The sequence below is a fragment of the Pogona vitticeps genome, chromosome 1, assembly GCF_051106095.1.
Source record: "Pogona vitticeps strain Pit_001003342236 chromosome 1, PviZW2.1, whole genome shotgun sequence".
NCBI lineage: Eukaryota > Metazoa > Chordata > Lepidosauria > Squamata > Agamidae > Pogona > Pogona vitticeps.
The window spans coordinates 227077842-227098213 of NC_135783.1; the positions used below are offsets into that span (position 1 = coordinate 227077842).

At 42.5% G+C, this 20372-nt stretch overlaps 1 protein-coding gene across 6 annotated transcripts in view; it reads right to left on the reverse strand.

Annotated features, from left to right (window-relative positions):
* Positions 1-1134: 1134 nt before the first annotated feature.
* The window catches only part of SLC35F5 (solute carrier family 35 member F5), a 44727-nt gene continuing 25489 nt past the window's right edge, over positions 1135-20372 (reverse strand). For all 6 annotated transcript variants that reach the window (XM_072984428.2, XM_072984410.2, XM_078377190.1 and 3 more), the window contains 6 exons: positions 19973-20077; positions 17707-17866; positions 14127-14217; positions 3220-3374; positions 2624-2729; positions 1135-1762 (listed from right to left, as the gene is read on the reverse strand). In XM_072984428.2, the coding sequence (XP_072840529.1) occupies positions 2645-2729; positions 3220-3374; positions 14127-14217; positions 17707-17866; positions 19973-20077 (596 nt within the window). In that variant the 3' untranslated portion in view covers positions 1135-1762; positions 2624-2644. The remainder of the gene's footprint in view (positions 1763-2623; positions 2730-3219; positions 3375-14126; positions 14218-17706; positions 17867-19972; positions 20078-20372) is intronic.

Consider the following 20372-nt stretch of genomic DNA (forward strand, 5'->3'; position numbering starts at 1 on the left):
CAAGTAGATACAGGACAAATTTTGACTGTGGAGAAACTCAATCAATGCAACACTTATGTGCATGCAGCTTATGCTCCACCACATGCAACAAACAAAATCTAGCAAATAGGCAAGATAACACTATTGAAGTAGCCCACTTCTGGTAAAAAAAAAAGTAACAATCTTAACATTTTAATTTATTTCTAATTTCACATATATTTCATATAAGTCCATAATTTTAAATTATGAATGCTCTAATATAAATGATTTTTCTCCACAAAAAAGCCTATTAACCCTATGCCATCTCTCTTTTTTGTATTATTAAAGTGTCTGATTTTTTCCTACTGTGAAAGAGCTAATTGGTATGTAGCTCCCACATGTGTCACTGTGTACTGTCAAACAGCTCTTCTCTACAGTATACAGCATATTATTATTGAAACCTTTTTAAAATGCACATTCTAGCAAACATATTCTTTCCATACAAATAGAAAAACCCTATTCACTCCTACTGTGTATCTCTAGGTAAAATCACACAATGGTGTCCCGTTTACAAATAATTAAATGTATTATATATATTATTCTACAAGAATCTCTTAGCAAGATTTTTTTTTCTCCCCTCCATTCAACTGGCAACTACAGTCAGTTTAAAAACAACCACAACCTTGAGTTGCAATACTCATCACTCATGGAGCCCGGCCCCTCTGGCTGATAGGGAATACTGTGCATAAATGGATGCAAGGTGTACATGTTATTCTCTGGCTCCAGGGACAAATTACATATGGGGGCCTGTATCCTTTTCTCCTTCAAGAGAAAGCAACTTGCAAAAAGCGAGGAGGCACAGCTGAGCAGAAAAACAACCATCAGAAAAGAAAAAACTGAAACATCCCTTCTCAACCAGGCATTCATTCCAGATTTTAACCCAACTTTCAAAAGGGCAAGAAAATGGAGACGGGGACCACAAACCACAGAACTTCCAGCCACGGTACAGTTCAAATCACATTTTACAAAGGCAACCTTAGAAACTTTTCTCTGCTTTAGTCTCTATCTGAAGTAATTTGATTTGGTCCAGTTCAGAAGTACTTAGTTTAAACTAATAATTAAATTAAAAGGCTCTTTAAGGCAGATTTCAATGTTATTGATCTTTTACATGAACAGTTCTTTAAAATGTTGAATTTATTAGGAGAGAATAGGTATTTCAAACACTAGGCACCCAAACTCCTACAATGAAGAGTGTTTATGTAGTGTTGGGGAGCCACACCAGCTCCTGCGGTAATGAAGTTATTTTAATAAATTAAAATATTTTTTCTTTTGTTTTGTTCCTATTCAAGTACAGCTTACACATCATAAAATGGAAATCTGTACCTATTACAGGCAACTGGAGTATTTTAGAATGTCATTTGAAAGTTTGTACAAAATTACGATCCACAGACTTTTTACAGAATTTGAACAGTATTTGTAAAAATTTTATCCAGCATTTAACACCAATATTGAAAGCTTGAAAAAAAGTCACTAGAACAGCATTCAGTTCCTCAAGTGTGTCAAGTAATTTCACCAGCTGAGTTCTATAAGGCAGACTGGTCTTGTAAAAAAAGGCTGGAATTTCCTGCAGTAAAGTAGCTCTGTAATAAAACTGATTCAAGATTGGAAATTGAGAAAGTGACAGTGTATTTTTAAGTTTCAAAAGAACTGAAACATTTATAGCTTCAGAAGAGGCACTGAAACATGATTCCATGAGGATTTGCCAGGAGATTGTCCCTTCGCTGAATTATCATTCCATGTCATCCTATGAAAAGAATGGAATTTTTAATTTTACTATATTACAATCTCTATTAACAAATGCTGTAACTGAAGATCAAATAGTTCTAAGAATGCAACTACACGACAACTGGCCCAGGATTTAAACATATAAAGGAAAGAAGGGATTCTTAGAAAATCAAGGTACTTTTCTTAAATAATACTATTATTACACTGGTACCTGGAGAAGCAGATATGCTAGTGTTATTATGAACACTACATTGCAGCAACTGTTAGCAATGAAACAGACTCTTCCTCACATCAAGTTATTAAACTTTTATATAAAAGGTAAAGGTTCCCCTTGACAATTTTTGTCCAGTCGTGTTCGACGCTAGGGGGTGGTGCTCATCCCCATTTCCAAGCCAGCGTTTGTCCGAAGACAATCTTCTGTGGTCACATGGCCAGTGCAACTTAGACACAGAACGCTGTTACCTTCCCACCGAGGTGGTCCCTATTTATCTACTCGCATTTGCATGCTTTCGAACCGCTAGGCTGGCGGGAGCTTGGACAAGCAATAGGCGCTCACTCCGTCACGTGGATTCGATCTTACAGCTGAAGATCTACAGACCTTACAGCACAAAGGCTTCTGCGGTTTAACCTGCAGCGCCACCACATCCCATGAAACTTTTATATAGAACGACTTTAAAAATTCCACCAGGCTTAAGGCTGATAATTGCAGATGAAATAGTACTGCAAAGCTTTCAGCTAGCTATCAAAAAGATTATCAGCAACAGATGTGTAGAAAAGAGATGGGTGTCGATCCTTTTTAATTTAATTATCAGCAATCCTCTGCTCTTTCCTAGTGTTCCCATGCTTTCCTTTTCACAATAATAAGTGCAAGCCAAGTTACCATTATATAAGGACCTGTTGTCTACGAACAACCACCTCCTCCATCTTCTTGAGAAACACTGTGCATTGCAATTAGACTTTCACATTGCTCATTTTCCTCAGAGGTTCTGCAAGTTGAGAAGGTAGTGTGAGTGATTCTCTATGCAACAGAATAATAAAAGATTACATTAACACATCCACAGTGCTGGTAGGACAGAACTATCTTCTCAGTTTCTGTAAGAGACTTGTCATGTACAGACTGAACTGCATCCAGAATCATCAAGAGATCTGAATAATTCTGTGTGCCTTTGCCATTCTATACTGCTAATTTCAAATCTTCAGATTTTAAACAGATGTTAGAACTATATAAAATAACGTCAAAGAATCAATGTTTTCTTACACAAACATCTCAGAATGCTTTTAAACAAGAAAATTAAAATTTACAGCAAGGTCCTAGCACAGTATATATTGCATATAATTTTGAACTAGATGATTTAAAATACATGCAAAGTCCTATAGATGAAGTTTTACTGAAGTCATCTATGACAGAGGGTATAATTAATAAAAACAGATAAAACTGGTGTGCGCATGGCAATATGAAAACAAAGGTTACCCTACCTCTGAATACGGTGTCTTCTGCAAATGAACACAAAAATTCTTCTAATTCCCACCATTACTGGATCCCAGTTGTTATAGTGACATAGAAGAGTTACAATGAAAAATGAAAAAAATACAGGGATTGCCCCTGCAAAAAATAACCATGAAAACTGGACCTGAAATTAAAATAAGAATAACAGATTGTTTCATCAGTACTAAGTGGGTACGGTAAGACAGACATGTCATACATGTGAAGATAAGAGTAAGCTAGTGGTAGCCTCTCCCAGAAGGAGAAGGTCTGCACATACAGTGGTGCCTCAAATAGCGATGTTAATGCGTTCCGCAAAAAACATCGCTATTTGATTTCATCGCTATTTAAAACGTGGTTTCCCACTGAAATGCACTGAAAGCCGGCTAATCCGTTCCAATTGGAACGAATTGCCGTTGCTAATGGAAAATCTCAATAGGAAACCTCGCTATTCAAAACGCAGTTCCCCCATTGAAATGCATTGAAACCTATTCAATGCATCTCAATGGGGGATAAAAAATCAACAATAAATTAAAACAGAGTCAGAACAAAGCCAGCCAGAGAGGGAGCGAGGAAGGAGGAGGAAGCCAGCCAGCCCAGAAGGAGCGTTGCGGCCCCCCGCCCGCCTGTCCCTGCCTGCCGGGGGGGGTCCCTTTGTTCTTCTCCTCCCTCCCTCGACCCCCAGCGCTGCCAGGAGGAGCCGGAGGAGGCCCGGCCGGGCCGCCGGGAGATGGGTGGCTGCCGCCGCCGCCGCTCCAGGAGAAGCAAGCCTTCCCTTCCCCCTTTCCCTTTCCCCGCAGCTGCCACTGCCCCAGGAGGAGCAAGCCGGCCGAAGCGCCTCCGCCCCCCTGGCTGCTCGCTGCCGGCCTGGAAGGGGAGCCAGGCGCACGGTGGCGCCAGGCCCCTTTCCCTTCCCCTGCATCCACCGCCGCCCCAACCATCACTAATTGAAAATCACCCATAGGGGCCATCGCTAATCAAAGCGCTAAAATGCCCCCCCAAAACTCATCACTATTCAAATTCATCGCTATTCGTTGCACTCGCTATTCAAGGCACCACTGTATTTTTAAATGTTCAAGAACTGGAATATTTGATATTCACACTGACACGCCGTTCAAAATATCGGTTAGTTCCTTTTAACATATGAAGATGTGAAAGTACCCAGTATATAGAAACTAAACTTCATATAAATTCTGGCTCATTATCTAACCTCTTCACCCACCTTCCTCAATTAAATAAACCAGAGAAATCTCAGAAAATATACTCTAGGGCAGTGATGGTGAACCTATGGCACGCGTGCCACAGCTGGCACGCAGAGCCCTTTCTACAGGCACGCGAGTCGTAAGTCGCCAGATCGCTATTCCCCCCACCCCGCAGCCAAACCTCAGGAGGTGGCTGCAGCTGCAGTGCTACCACTTCGAGTGGGGGCTCGATGCACCTCCGTGCCCGGGAATCCCCCTTCCGCCACCACTTCCGTTGTGGTGTGCTGTTTTTTTTCTTCTTCTTTTCAGTTTGAGCACTCGGGCCCAAAAAGGTTCACCACCATTGCTCTAGAGCAATCCTCAACCTTCCTGCTCAGGGTGTACAGAAGTCTACCAGCTGTGGGGAAAACTACCTCCCTATTGATTTTGGTGGTAGAATAATTTCTTTTCTTTTCTTTTCTTTTTTTTTTTTTTGTAGAAAAGCATCATTAGATTTTACCCTTGGAACTTAGGCAACAAAAAATGGGAAGGGGCAAGGCAAGGTATGGGCCATTAATTTGGGTATGTAAAAAAAATAAGATGCTGTTGGGGTAACACTTCTGCTGTGGCTGTGTACCTCACCCACTTAGAAATTCAGATGGTACAATAGTACTTTAGATCAGGCTTGTCCAACCTGTGGCCCAAGGGCCGCATGTGGCCCAGGTCGGCTCATAATGCGGCCCAGTGCAATTTTTTATTTTTAAAGAAATTCCAAAGTTTCAAGTTACAGTGCCGGCATTTGCGGCTGGAATTCGGCTGGGGAACGTCACAATGGTGGGGGGGGGGGAGAGGGAAGGAAGGAGCAGGAGGGGAGGGGAGAGGGGGGCTGCATGACTGCATTGTGCCATCCCCGTCAATAGGTGGACCCCCTCCCGTCCCCATAAAGCACCGGAGTCGAAGCTGGCAGCCTCTGCTGTCTGAGATCGCAGCTGCCGGTAAGCGCGCTTGGAGCGTGGCTGCGGAGGATGGCTAGAGCTGACCCCCCATGCGGCCCAAGCCAAATTTATGTGCAGCCCAAACCAAATTTTCATCTTCTAATGTGTCCCAGGGAAGGTGAAAGGTTGGACACCCCTGCTTTAGATGGTACAATGGAAGGCAAGGCAAGATACACGTAGCAATAATAGAATCTGATCTTAGAAGTATTTCTGTGCCTCTGAGCATTCTAGGTTGATTTCCCCCAACCTCACCCCCTTTACATACTGGATTACAACCTCCCCCAATAATTCACTGGCCATGCTAAATAGATCAAGTAGTTCTAAAAATGTGACTAAAAATTTTATACCTTTCTTACTGTTTCTGTTCAGATTTCCTTTATTTTTAATACATTTATCTTCCCAATATTTTATCTTGCTTTTACAGCTTTGTATTTTTCTAATAACTTGGGGGGAAATGATTTTTTTAGATTGCCATACCTAGACTCTCTCAGCCAACATGGCCATTGGCCATGGAACACGGGGTACTAAAACTGATCTAAGTGCCACAGGCAACTTTTGATTCCCTTTTATTTTACTGGCATGACAAGCATTGGAGATAATGCTTTCCATTTAGTCTAGGTGCAGTAGATATTCATGGGAATCTTTCAACATGAGGTCTACAAAGGTTCTTGCCACTTCCAACATAGTGCTCTAGGAAGGCAAATATGCGCAGGAAAAAAGGTGATAATCAAAGGAGACAAGCAGGGCAATCTCAGGCGTTGATTTTCTTGAGTTCTGCCTGAAGGAATAAGAGCTTGGAAAAGTTCCTTTTTTGGACTACAACAACCAGCATGAACAGTCTAGGAGATAGAATCCCAAAAAGCAAGTTGTGCAGACTCTGATACTTTTTGGAGGGCCATTGTTTTAAATATACACAGTCACAGCAGGGAATGTTGAATGGAGAGCTGAGTAAGATACCTTAATGTCTGTTTGGTCACAATGGTAAGGATTTTTATGGGAATGAGTCCCAAAGAACGTGAGGTTTTTTATGCTCCTTCATAATCATGAATAGAAAAATTTCAAAACAGGTGAACTCCATAATTGAAAACAGAAGAGAAAGCATTCCATATTTTTCTTCCGGACATAACAAGCAAGAGGAAAAGGAAGAATGTATGAACCTAAAGTTGTTTGTGGTCTGCTTCTGCAATTATGAAGATATGATTTCCAAATACAGTCACAGAGACATTAGGTGTTCATTGTACATTGTATGTATCTATCCTTCTGGCTAGATACATCCTGCAGTGTCTGAACACTGAAACTACTACCAAGTTGCTTTCAACCTTTGGTGGATAATGGGTTTTGTGGTTTTAGGATCCATAAAATAAAGAAGGTTGGTAAATTTACAGGGAGAAATTTATTTATTTATTTATTTACAATATTTTTTAGCCGCACCATTGCCAGTGGCTTCTGGGCGGCGTACAACATTAAAACCTAAAAACATTAAAAACATTTTAAGAAACAGTATAAAATACCATATATTAAAATATTTCTTAAAACAATTAAAACATTAGAATTAATTAATTAAAATGCTGGGTGAACAGAAAGGTCTTTGCCTGGCGCCGAAAGGCCAAGAGTGTCGGAACCAGGCGGATCTCTCTAGGGAGGGTGTTCCAAAGTTGGGGGGCAACAACCGAGAAGGCCCTATTCCGACATGCCATCCCCTTCACCTCTTTCAGGGATGGCACCTTCAGAAGGGCCTCCTGGCCTGATCTTAGAGGACGGGCAGGCACATATGGAAGAAGGCGGTCCTTTAGGTAACCAGGTCCTAAGCCGTTTAGGGCTTTATATGTCAAAGTAAGCACTTTGAATTGGGCCCGAGCAGCAACCGGCAGCCAGTGTAAATTTTTCAGAACCGGCGTGATATGAGTCCGTGCGGCGGCACCACTTACCAGCCGCGCAGCCCGGTTCTGTGCCAGTTGCAGTCGTCGGACCGTCTTCAAAGGCTGCCCCACGTATAGCGCATTGCAGTTATCCAGTCTGGTTGTTACCAGTGCATGAGTGACTGCTGCCAGGCTCCGCTCATCCAGGTAAGGGCGAAGTTGATATATTCTCCACAGCTGTAAGAAGGCACCCCTGGACACCGAGTCCACCTGGGCTTCCAAGGTCAGACTGGGGTCAAGGAGCACCCCCAAGCTGCGGACCCTATCCTTTAGGGGGAGTGTGATCCCATCTAAGGTAGGGAGATGGCCCTTTAACCTATCTGGCGGGGCACCTACCAGCAGCACTTCAGACTTGTCTGGATTGAGCCTCAGTTTATTGACCCTCATCCAGACCATTATCGAGTCCAGGCACGAGTTCAGAACGGTGACTGCCACACCTGGATTGGTAGAAAAAGAGAGGTAGAGCTGGGTGTCGTCAGCATATTGCTGACTCCTCAGCCCAAACCTCCTAACGACCTCCCCCAGCGGTTTCATGTAGATATTGAACAGCATGGGGGACAGTATAGAGCCCTGAGGAACCCCATGACGCAACCGCCATGGGTCAGAGCTACTGTCCCCCAGCACCACCTTCTGGACTCGATCAGCCAGGTAGGAACGGAAACACTGTAAAACAGTGCCTCCAATTCCCATCCCAGCCAGTCTGTCCAGAAGGACACCATGGTCGATGGTGTCAAAAGCCGCTGAGAGGTCCAGGAGAATCAACAGGGATGCATTACCCCTGTCTTTCTCCCGGCAAAGGTCGTCATACAGGGCGACCAAGGCAGTTTCCGTCCCATAACCCGGCCTGAAACCCGATTGAAATGGATCTAGATAATCCGTTTCATCCAGGAGAGCCTGGAGCTGCTCAGCCACCACACGTTCCAACACCTTGCCCAGAAAAGGGAGGTTTGCTATTGGATGATAGTTGTTCACTAGACCTGGATCCAGATTAGGTTTTTTTTAGGAGTGGACGAATCACTGCCTCCTTTAATGGGGCAGGAACCACTCCCTCTCTTAACGAGGAGTTGATGACCTCCAGGATCCAGGTGCAAACTCCCCTGGCAGATTTCTTTATTAGCCATGATGGGCAAGGGTCGAGTTGTGTAGTGGTGGCACGAACCGATCCAAGCACCCTGTCCACATCCTCAGGTCGCAACAACTGAAACTCATCCAATAAATTATGACATAAGTCCGGAGCACTGGACACAACCATGGGCTCTGCATCAACAGTGGAGTCCAAATCTTTGCGAATCTGAGCAATTTTTCCCTCAAAGTGTGTAACAAATTCGTTACAGTGAGCTACTGAGGAGTCCAGGACCTCCACCGAACCATTAGGCTGAAGAAGGTCCCGGACCACTCGAAATAGCTCTGCTGGACAACACACCGAGGAAGCGATACGGCTGGAGAAATACTGGCGTTTCGCCAGCCGTATTGCCACAGAGTAGGCCCGATAATGGGCTCTAAGCTGTGTTTGGTCATAGTCGCAGCGATATTTCCTCCATCTGCGCTCAAGCCGTCTCCCCAACCGTTTCATGGCCAAAAGCTCCTCTGTGTACCATGGAGCCTTATAGGCTCTGCGGGCAGGGAGAGGGCGCCTAGGTGCGATCGTGTCAACCGCCCGGGCCATCTCCTTGTACCACAAGGCGACCTGGGCTTCGACAGGAGCGCCGACCATATCAGCTGGAAACTCCCCTAGAGCATTCAGGAATCCTTCAGGATCCATAAGTCTCCGGGGGCGGATCATTTTAATTGATCCCCCACCCCTGCAGAGGGTAGTAGTGGCTGAGAGTCTAAATTTTACCAGGAAATGGTCCGACCATGACAACGGAGTCAAAGATAAATCCACCACATCCGGACCATCATCCCCCTGTCCCGTAGAGAATACTAGGTCAAGTGTATGGCCTTTCTCATGAGTCGGGCCGATGACATGTTGAGACAGCCCCATGGTTGTCATGGCGGCCACGAAGTCCTGAGCTGCCCCTGATAAAGTGGCCTCGGCATGGAGATTGAGGTCCCCCAGTACCAATCCAATAATTGGATGTTACCAGAAACACTTCAGAGAAACTAAAAGCAAGAAGTGTGAATTATTTAATTTAAGGGTCTGAATTATGTGAATTTCTTGGACATCAATCCAAAGCCACTGTCACCTGTAAAAACAAGAGACTGCACCAAATGCAAATCTCACACTATATATGAAACGTCTCACTTTAGAACAGAAGTGTCATTAGTACTAAAAATTAATATGATGAAGGGGTAACACTTCCGCTGTGGCTGTGTACCTCATCCAATTAGGAATTTCTAATACATCTGTCTGTTTAAATAGTTTTTCCTGCAGAGTCCTTTCTGACAGAACAGAATGGTAATTTCAGCTCTTAATATAATCACGTGCCCTGTATGATCTCTGTACCTCTGTTTCAGGGGACAAAAATCTACATTCAGGAAAATGCTTCTTACTTGAGAAGAACACTCAAAATAACAAGAATTAATGAAGGGTGGTGATGTTTGTCAATGGTTTGCATTTGTACAACTACCAGAAAGATTTAAAGCAGACAGAAAATTATATGATTTGAGGAAGAAAAATCCATGTTTTAAAAATAACTGTGTAATAACAAGGATCGTTTCATGTCTAAGATGTATGAAATGCTTTTGAAAGTTGATACAGAGGAAGAGCAGGTCAAAGAGTATGGTTAAATGGGCAAAAACTATGGATACAACATTCAAATGGATCAACAGGAGGGTCTTTTGAGAGATGGACTGAAATTTACAACCTTTAAAAAAATTCTCTAAAATGATGTACTGTACAGATGGTATCTGACACTGGAAAGATTGTCCAAAATATACAGTAGGATCTCCAATAAATGTTGGAAATGTCAAGGGAAAGCGGGCTCCTTTTATCTTATGTGGTGGATGCACTGAGTGACGGTGAAGTTCTGGATGCAAATTTACTCAATAATGTGTGAGACACTGCAAATTAACTTGCTATTAAAACCAGAACTGTTTCTTCTGGGTTTAGTAGACAACCATGTGGAAAAGAATAAATCTTTATTCATGAGATGCTCGACAACAGCCGCAAAACTTCTCTATGACCAATATTGGAAAATTAATAAAGTACCTCCAGTAGAAGATTTGTTATTTAAGGTGCTGGAAATGGTGAAGCTGTCAGCTTACATTAAGGACTTCTTGTCAAACAAGGAAAAAGACAAACTGATGGTATGTGGCTTCGAATTCTAGAGATCTGGATATTAATGAGGACACTTCTGAGTTTGGACCACCGTATTTGCCGGCGTACAAGACGACATTTTTGGCCTAAAAAACATGCCTCCAAGTGGGGGGGGTCGTCTTGTACGAAGGAAGGAGCCGCTGCTGCTGCCGTTGAGTGAGTGACGTGGGGCCGCGCTGGTCGGGGAGGAAGGCAGGTGGGCAGGCAGGCAGTTGGTCCGGATGGAGGGAGGGAAGCAGAGCCGGCCATGCCTGAGTGACCAGAGCCCGCCACCGGGCTGCCTGCCACTCCACGCCGCTGAGCCAGCGGTGCGCTTGCTCGCCCGCCCGCTTCCCCTCTTCCTCCTCCTCCCGCCGCCCACCCAGCCGCTTCCCCTCTTCCTCGCCCTCTCGCTGCTGAGCCAGCTGCTCGCTCACTCGGCGCCCGACCGCTTCCCCTCTTCCTCCTCCTCCTCCTCCCGCCACCCAGCCAGCCGCTTCCCCTCTTCCTCGCCCTCTCGCTGCTGAGCCAGCTGCTCGCTCGCTCGGCGCCCGACCGCTTCCCCTCTTCCTCCTCCCGCCGCCCACCCAGCCGCTTCCCCTCTTCCTCGCCCTCTCGCTGCTGAGCCAGCTGCTCGCTCGCTCGGCGCCCGACCGCTTCCCCTTTTCCTCCTCCTCCTCCTCCCGCCACCCAGCCAGCCGCTTCCCCTCTTCCTCGCCCTCTTGCTGCTGAGCCAGCTGCTCGCTCGCTCGCTCACCACCCGCCTAGCCGCTTCCCCTCTTCCTCCTCCTCCTGCCTCTGCCCGCCCAGCCGCTCCCCCTCTTCCTCGCCCTCCTCCCCACCGGCCATGAACTTCCAGGGCAGGCCCGGGCAGAGCCCTGGGCAGCCGCCACAGGAGAGCCGTCCACTCTATATTTTGAGTGGAAATGTTGGGAAGTCGTCTTATACAGCCAGTCGCCTTGTATGCCGGCAAATACGGTAATCTTGATATAGCAGATATTAACTTGGAAGTACTAACTATAAATAAGCAAATGAATAATTGGTAAATTGTTTAACAAATGATGGGAAGTTCTATAATGTCTTTCTTTTGAAGAATCTGTTAAACCAGTTTGCTCCTATTTGAACCCCTTCCCCCTAGTGTATACTTTGTATGAGAAACTAACTTAATTAAAAAGTGAGAACACTCATCGTATAGCTAAAAATAATTTCAGCTAGCAGCCTAAGGAAGTGACAACTTTGCAGTTTTACATAAACAACTGCAAAGATAATAGCACTTTTTCTTGTTCTGGTCTCCAGGTTGTTGTTTTTTCCATCAATGAAGGCTAAAACCAAAGATAAAGTTTTCACTGGTATGCAGAGCAGAAAATGTGTATAAACCCATTGTTATCAACAGGGCAGTTTAAATATACAGTACAGTGGTGCCTCGACTTACGAACATCCCTACTTACGACCATTTTGAGTTACTACCAGCTCCAGCCGCAAAATTCTGCTTCGACTTGCGACCAGAGCTTCCACTTACAAACAGAAAAAGGCAGGGGAAAAAGGCGGAAAATTCAAATTGCTAACTGTAGGTGGTGACGAGGCTGCTTCTTTGTAGCTTTTTTGCCCCTGCAGTTAGAGAGTGTATGATCGGAGGAGGTTTGGGACTTCCTCACTTCTGCTTCTGAGTAAGAGAGAGTGTGTGTTTGCAGGGAGGCTTCAGGCTGCCTAGTAAGATAAGGTGCTGTTTTCTGCTTTTTAAAAACTGTTCTGGGTGTTTTTGCAGTGTGGCTTTGGGCTGGGTGGGTTATGTTTCTGTACTGTGATGGGTTTTGGGGGTTTGTCTGGTTTTTTTGTTTTCCCACCATTTCCCACGGGTCTTGGGGGGTTTGGTTGCCTTTTTGGGGTTTTCCCCAATTTCTGATGGGTACTGCATGCTTCCCTTGCTTTTTCCTTTGTTTTCCTTGCATTTCTGACCTGGTCCCTTTGTTCTCTGTGCATTTCTGATCTAATCCATTTGTTTTCTGTGCATTTCCAATGGATCTTGCACGCTTGATTGCTTCCCCCTCTTTCAGCTGGAAGGGATTACTCATTTTTCCAATGAGTCTTGCGGTGATTTTTTTTGGTGATTTTTACCCCCCTTCGGCCAGAATAGATTAATCACATTTCAATGCATTCCTATGGGAAATGGTGCTTTGACTTACGACCATTTCGAGTTACATCCATCTTCTGGAATGGATTATGGCCATAAGTCGAGGCACCACGGTAAGAGAAATACACTGCAAGTAGGGGCCCAACAGTTCAAGGCCATGCCCACAGAGACATTCATTACCATTTGACAAATCCATCACACATGGCACATGCCAATATTTAAGAGAAACCACGCCTATGTGGAAATCTGGGGCTTCCTGAAAGCAGGTTTTGAAGTAAACAGGCTACAGGTTTTACAAACTTATTTAAAAGTGAAGTCATTCAAATGGAAACTCCATGTTCCTGTATTACAGAATTCCAACAAGTCAAGAAATGCATGTTTCTTTGCAAAATACATAATACAGTCCTATTTAAAGAATCCCATGGTGCCTGACCCTTTCCCAAGCAAGTGAAATATTCATGTACAGAGGGATCCACAAAGGGGATTTTCTCCTCTTGACACTCAGGATCACCAGGCGTTATGGGAAGCTGTTGCCATAGCTATCCCTCCCATGTTCTTATACAGTCCATTCCCTTTACTGTCAAGGTAAAGGGAATGCATGGAACTTCTCACTTTCTGGACTGTCCTGGTGCTGTGCCTATGCCCCCATGTGATAACTTGGGAAGAAGAGATGAAACAGAGTTCAATTATACGTGATGAGAGGGGGGTTAGAAGTGTGAACTGACAGGGGCACAAGTGTGTACTCTCCACTCTTCTAAATATTTTCCAGTCACTTTCAATTTCAGAAATAAATCCAATCCTGAACCTAAACCATCTGGCAAAATATACTCCGTAGAACAGTAGTTCCCAAACTTGAATAACCCAGGTATCCTTTGATTGCAATTCCCAGAAACCCTGGCTAGCACAGCTGGTGGTAAAGGCTTCTGGGAATTGCACTCCAAGAACACCTGGGTTATCTAAGGTTGGGAACTACTGTCTAGAAGGTGTGTGTGGCTTTTTTGAGTGAAAAAAGGAAAACTCACTGAGGGCACATCTCTTTTGAGGTTCTGCCTGGGAATGTGTGGTGCCCTAGGTCTCTGGAAGATGCACCCCCCCCACTCTATAGTGGTTGGTATAAGCACAAGAGCAAAAAAATGTTCAATATGTTTAACTTCATCCTGTCCAAATTGTCACCCAATTATTTCCCATAATTTTATCACATTTTTGCTACAATATCCTTTTGTAGCAAATTATGTACAGATAAATAAATGCATTTAAATACCGCCAACATTAAATGACACTGCAGGAGAAGCAGGAGGTATTATTTGCAATTAAACACAAAAATGTTTCCTTATACGTAACAGTTATCTTAATCTCCAGTTCACGCAATGCTGGCATTCAGTCTGTTCTGTAGTCTTAGAAGAATTCACAATTGTCATTAATGAAATATACTTTACCTTTTGCATGCACATGTCAGCTATTATGGACAGAGGAATTGTAAGGCTCAAAGCAAGTGTGCCTATCAATGAAGAGGTAAGAAAGCAGCCCCTAGGAAAATGATAAAAGACATATATTTGAGTTTAAAAGCTGAAAAAGTACCAGCATTACTGCAAAAATAATTGCAGAAGCAATTTTCATGATTATACACCATTCATAAAAGGTGTAAAGACTTGTAAGGACAATTGTTAAACTCTAGGTGCTTAGGATAGGAGACACTTTATTATTTGGCAAGTTCAATACTTAGAGCCTGCCTTAGCTGCAGAGATGGTGCTGAGCCCACAGATTATACATTGGTCAGAGGATAAAAAGAAAAGGACCTGGCCACCCCTTTAGATCTGATGATTCTGAAATTCAATTTATTGGCAGTTCTAATTGTATTTTCATCATTCAGTGATGCATTGATTGATGATCTGAGTGTCTCTATGATCCATCTAGCAGATCTAACTACTTTTAATTTCTATCATATGATGACAAGACAAATACAAATTCTGAGCAGACAGCAGATACATTTGGCTGTGAGTCATAAAGTGGTTAATCAAGCGGTGAGACTATAAGCGGTGATGTGGCAACACTTTATTTTATTTATTTATTTGATTTGTATCCCGCCCATCTGGTCTGGTCAACCACTCTGCTTTTCAGAGATGTGGCTGTGTTCAAGAACAAAGCAGAAGTATTATGGCATTCTTGATACATTGACTTCAGTTGAGTTTATGTGGATTTCAAGCCAGACTTCAGACACAGATTACAATATCTGTGCCACAGGTGTATATAATGTGTGCTGTATGAGAATGGCAGACAGGTTGAGGGAAATGAGAAACAGAAACTGATAATAGCGTGTTAAGAACTTTTAATGAGCTTTCCAGGAATTTCTGTTGTATGTGCTGTCCAGTTGCTTCTAATTTATGACAGACTTATCAATTAGGGGCCTCCAATCATTAGCCTAATAGTTTAGTCATTTTCATTTCTAGGTAGAATCTAGACTTTATTTGATTTAGCACAAACTTACAGTATTTGTTTTTCTAGTCTCCATATAGCAATTACCCAACACTATATTACAAATGAGTCAGGAATGACCTTGATCTTGATCTCCACACATTTTTACTCGTAATGGTTTTAACACACGTAATGAACATTCAAGATGTTGATAATAACATCCTGACAATAGGGGGATGAAAATGATTTCAGTTCTCAGAACATGAAATTTCAAGAAGTGGTTGGTAATGCTGGGGCCAAAGTTTTAGTATGGGAGTGTGGCCAAGAGGAATGAAAAACAAAAGAAAACATATTCATGACCTTGCAAGGTGACAATGACATAATTAATATAGGTAGTAGACATTTAAAGTGTTGATTGCATTATCATCATGGCAATGGGTAGATGCAAATAAGATGAGTTTTCAAGAACTAAAACAGGATGTGAGTTTTCAGGACATAGTGCTAAGGTCAACATTTTACCAAAAAAAAAAAATTGCTTGTATACAAGACTGCAGAGAAAGCCAGTTGATTAATATAAGGTATGTAGTATCCTAGAAAGTCCCAATCTCTATTTAATCCGCTAGATGCACACAAAAATTTACAGATATAACCAGTCTCCTTCTCACAATTTTTTCTTGTAATTCCTTTTTTCTACAACACTGACAGAATATTTTTGGAAATTGAAAATGTTCTGGCATCAGTTTCTCTGTGTTGCTCTTTCTGATGTTAGATTTATGTATCCTCTTGCACAGAGTGTCCTATCTGCCCTATGCACTGCTGGCTGATGAACAAGTAAATGAACTCCTAACATTATGGGCAACATTGTTGAGATGTGTAACAGTGCTGTCAAAGTAGGTGTAGGGACACAGTTAACATCAAGCAGGATGTTGTCTTTTTCTTTGTAGTTGTACTGCCTGATCAGGGTCAGCAGCTGTTTAAGGCTGAGGAGAGCTATCTGTAGTGAGCACAGACCAACTATTCAACTTGTGGGAGAGGGAAGTATTATTGCCTATAAGGATTTATTGCTCACTGATGATCAGTGTTGGTGGTATCAACATTTAAACTGGGGTATTGATTTCCAAATTTGATTCTAGGTAATCAGTGCTGGTTAATGGGAAAGTATCTGTACAGTAAATCCTTGGGAAACGAATTAGGGCTGATGAATATAGAAATTACACAAGAAAGCTGCAATCCTGTTGAGTAACTCCACGGTCGTACAGGTTGATCATCTATCAACTTTAATTTCATCGTTTCTATCTATCCCTCCTGGCTCTGAGGTTCTATAGAGATCCCCTTCAACTTGAGGAGAACTTGGGGAGTCTCAGGATCTTTAATATCCAAAAATTGCTGCCACTAGTCCAGTGCTGGGATCAGAACCAGCAGTAGCAACTGCCAGACATTAAAGTCTTCTCCCCTATTCTCAGGCTCCCAAATGTCACAAGGAATCCTAGGGAGCCTCAGAATGTGAGTTAGAAGACAGGGAAGTTTAAATTAAACTTTAATGTCTGTAACTGGAGATGGGGGTATTCGTATTCGTACACAAATATGAATATCCCTACACAGGTGGAAATAACCAGGACTGTCCACTCACAATTTCCATGAAGGCTTCCTATCACACTGTTCTCCGCAGTGGATTAGCCACTCTTTGACCTAGCAGAGAGGCTTGTTAATCCACTTCCTGCCAGGACTGGGTAATCAACTGTGGACAACAGTGCGATAGGAAGCCTCAGCAGGAGCTGGCAGCAGCGGCAAAATTGTGAGTGGACAGTCCAGCCCCATGGGGCCGGACCCTCATTATTTCTAACTGTGCAGGGATATTCGTATTTGTATACAAATACCCTCATCTCCTGTAACCAATGATGTCATAAGCCCTTATGCCTGTGCAGCTCTGTCAACAGGATTTCACCCAATGCCTCTGATCCAATTATCCACATGTGCAGCTTTGGGCACCAGCGTGTTTTCTTCCATCTGCTTGCTCATGTGTATACTGTTCTTCACATCTAAAACTGCTGTAGCTATTATGCAAGTAACCTTCTCCAAGCCAAATAATAGCAATGAGAATACATTTTCACATGCTATTGCTATAGAGAAGCATTTATTGACAATTCGCAGTGCTATTATGGCCTTAAATGGCTCATGGTTTTGTAAGGTTGTTAAGAGAGAAACTGAATGCATCTAGATTTCATAGTGTCGTGCTCATGTGGACAGAGTACATTGCTATGAAAGTTTCCCAACTGGGTGCTGAGGCACTCTGAGGATCACATGGTGGCAATGATCATTTTACTGGATGAGCAGCTAAATGACAAGTTATGTTTCTGTCCTAAAAAGACCAATCCAACACGTATTCCAACTTTCTTTCATTTAGAAGGCAACACTTATTTCTTAAAGATGACAGCATAAAATGATATCCTTCCAGATGGAGTACTTTGAAATAACCATTGCTCTGCAAATTGTCCTACCAGCTTCTTTAGTAAAACCCCATGCAATTTTACTTCTTGACCCTTAATAGCGAGCTGCTGTTAAAAGAAATGTAATATAAAAGAACAATGAGAACACTGCACGTACCACAACCAGAGGAATTCAGAGAGAACAGTTCCAACAAGGCCATTTATGACAATGCACATAAGAACTAATTTACTAGGAAATTCAAAGGCCTCAAATCCAGTATAATGTAGTAGGAAGAAACCTGGCCAAAGCAGCAGCAAATTAAACAAACCAACAAAGCCTGAAAAAAAAAACAGTAGCAATGTTAATAACAAAAAAGGGGGATGCATTTTTAACAAGTTACATTTTTGTACGAGTGCATTATGGACTTCTGCTATGCTCCATTAAAAATTCAATTGACATATCTTTGCATTAAGTTAATGGGCATGTAATTTCAGATGTCAAAAGCACATCATTTCATAAAGATTGACTCTCCTAATCTAGGATTATGTATTTCAGTCGAATATGCATACCACACTGTTCAGTTAACCAAACCATTAAATGCACAATCTTATGCATAAATTATGAGAAGTCTCACTACATTCATTTGGGCTTACTTCTAGTAAATGTGTCTAGACTTTTAATAACATGTGATCAACATTTCTCTAAACTGCGTGTGCATGTGCAGAGCTCCCTTGGGGCTACACAGCTTCTGCCGATGTTGGTGGCCATTTAGTTCTGAGTTTCAGATTAAACCCCGCCCCTCTGCGTGCGAACGGGGTCACATTGCATGGAAGAAAGGGTAAAGAAGATGGGCCTTACATCTGAGGCTGGATTACTGTGACATCAAAACCCATTTCTCTTGCAAGACCAGAAAAATAAAGCTATAATGACCGTAGACAATTCTTCTGGTAAGGGAGAAATAAGCGGAAGTGCTGGATCCTAATGTTACAACAATCAAATAAACCATGGGTGGAGGGTCCACTGTGTGTGTGTTTAGCTGCTCTCACTTGTAGAACATCTTTTTGAAATCTCATTCACTGTAACGTCTGAATGTACCAATTATGTGGTTAGATTCACACATTTTATGAACCACAAACATGAGACTTCTAGACAAAGTCATTATCTACATCTCAGTTAAAAGTTAATCCTACTGAGCACTAAAGCCTACTCAGTCATAAGCACAATACTGAATTTAAAGGTGTGATTACTTTCCCCTAAAATAAACAAAAACAACACCTTAAATTATGCACCAGGAGATTGACTGCTATGTACAGATTTTCATAGTATCCTTCAACAGACATGTCCAAGTTCTTTTACAATTAAAACAAATTCTCATAACAACAAATCAAATAAAAGAGACAGAACCAAAGGTGCTAAAATAGAGGTTTAAAAGATAGGGAAAATCAATCATAGCAGAAGTTTGAAAGACAGGGAAAACTAAAAGGGTATCACCAGGCACCAAGGTGATAATGACTATGCAAGGTGCCAAGTGAGACTCCCTGAAAGAAAATTTTATATCCTGGGTATTACAAAGGAGACAGCCCTCTCATCAGTCACAATACCATTTCCCCTATGGCTTAGAAAACTAGCTCTGGTGATTATCTTAATCTACTGACAGGCTGGTGCGGGAACCTGCAGTTCTACCTTTATTAGTTATTATGATAAGATATTCCCTCAGAGTACCTCATTGTTAGCCCATACAGGGCTTTAAAGGTAACTACCAGGACTTTTGACTGGTACAGAAACATAAAGGAACTCATCAGAGATCTATAAGAACTGCTAAAATGTGGCATCATTAACTTGTCCCACTTGGCTAGTGAGGTTGCCCCACATATTGCACATCATACTTGGAAGTCAACACAGTGTGGACAACCATGGCAAGGCTACAGTGAGGATGGACTACAGCAAATGTGCTAGACTCTGCTACTGAAAGGAGCTCTGTGTTAAAGATTACCCCTGGGTCTTCAGTGACAAAGCTCAATCTGTGGTGTAGTACAAGCCTGGAGGAACCTCTCTAAGAGATCTGTGTGTGATCTGACATTCCTGGATCCTCTTAGAAGTGCTTCTTCCAAGGATCTCCTATAGATTAAGGAAACAGCGGACGGCAGGCAGGTAGCATGCAGGAAAAAATATGATGGCTGGGTGACTTAATTCATTCAGCTACACCACTAAGACTGAAGATTCCCCCTTATCTATAGAGTTAATATATATAAACAAATATATACATGTGAACATAACATATACACACACACTTCATATCAATCCAATCCAATTAAGAACCTATCCAGGTTTGCTCTTATTATTTCAGGTAGATACCTTTTTGCAAAACTGAAACACAATGCGCAAAATGTGTGTGTGTGTGGGGGGGTTTCTTTTTTAAAAAAACAACAACTTGTGTTCTTACCAAAAAACATGGGTATATCAAGCTTGTCTTCTCTGTCTATTTGTCGTTTTATCATAACTATGTAGATTGCGTACAGCATAGCTCCCACAAGAGACCACAGGGATCCTGTGGATGGAAAAGACTCACGTCGGTTACAGTGCAAGATATTCACCACGGTATTACAAATGGAATTACTGACATAGTAACATGCTGTTAACATGTTTTACTCACACTCAAGAAAATTATGAAATGAAAAGAAAATACTTACCACAACCACATACACATTTTTTAAAGAAAAAATATTGCTATTAAGAGGTATAACTGCTAACTATCAACTGTGTTACTACAAAAACAATGGGTTTTGATATAGTTATTGATGAATTTCTCAACAGCATACAATATTTACTTGGCCATGTCAATT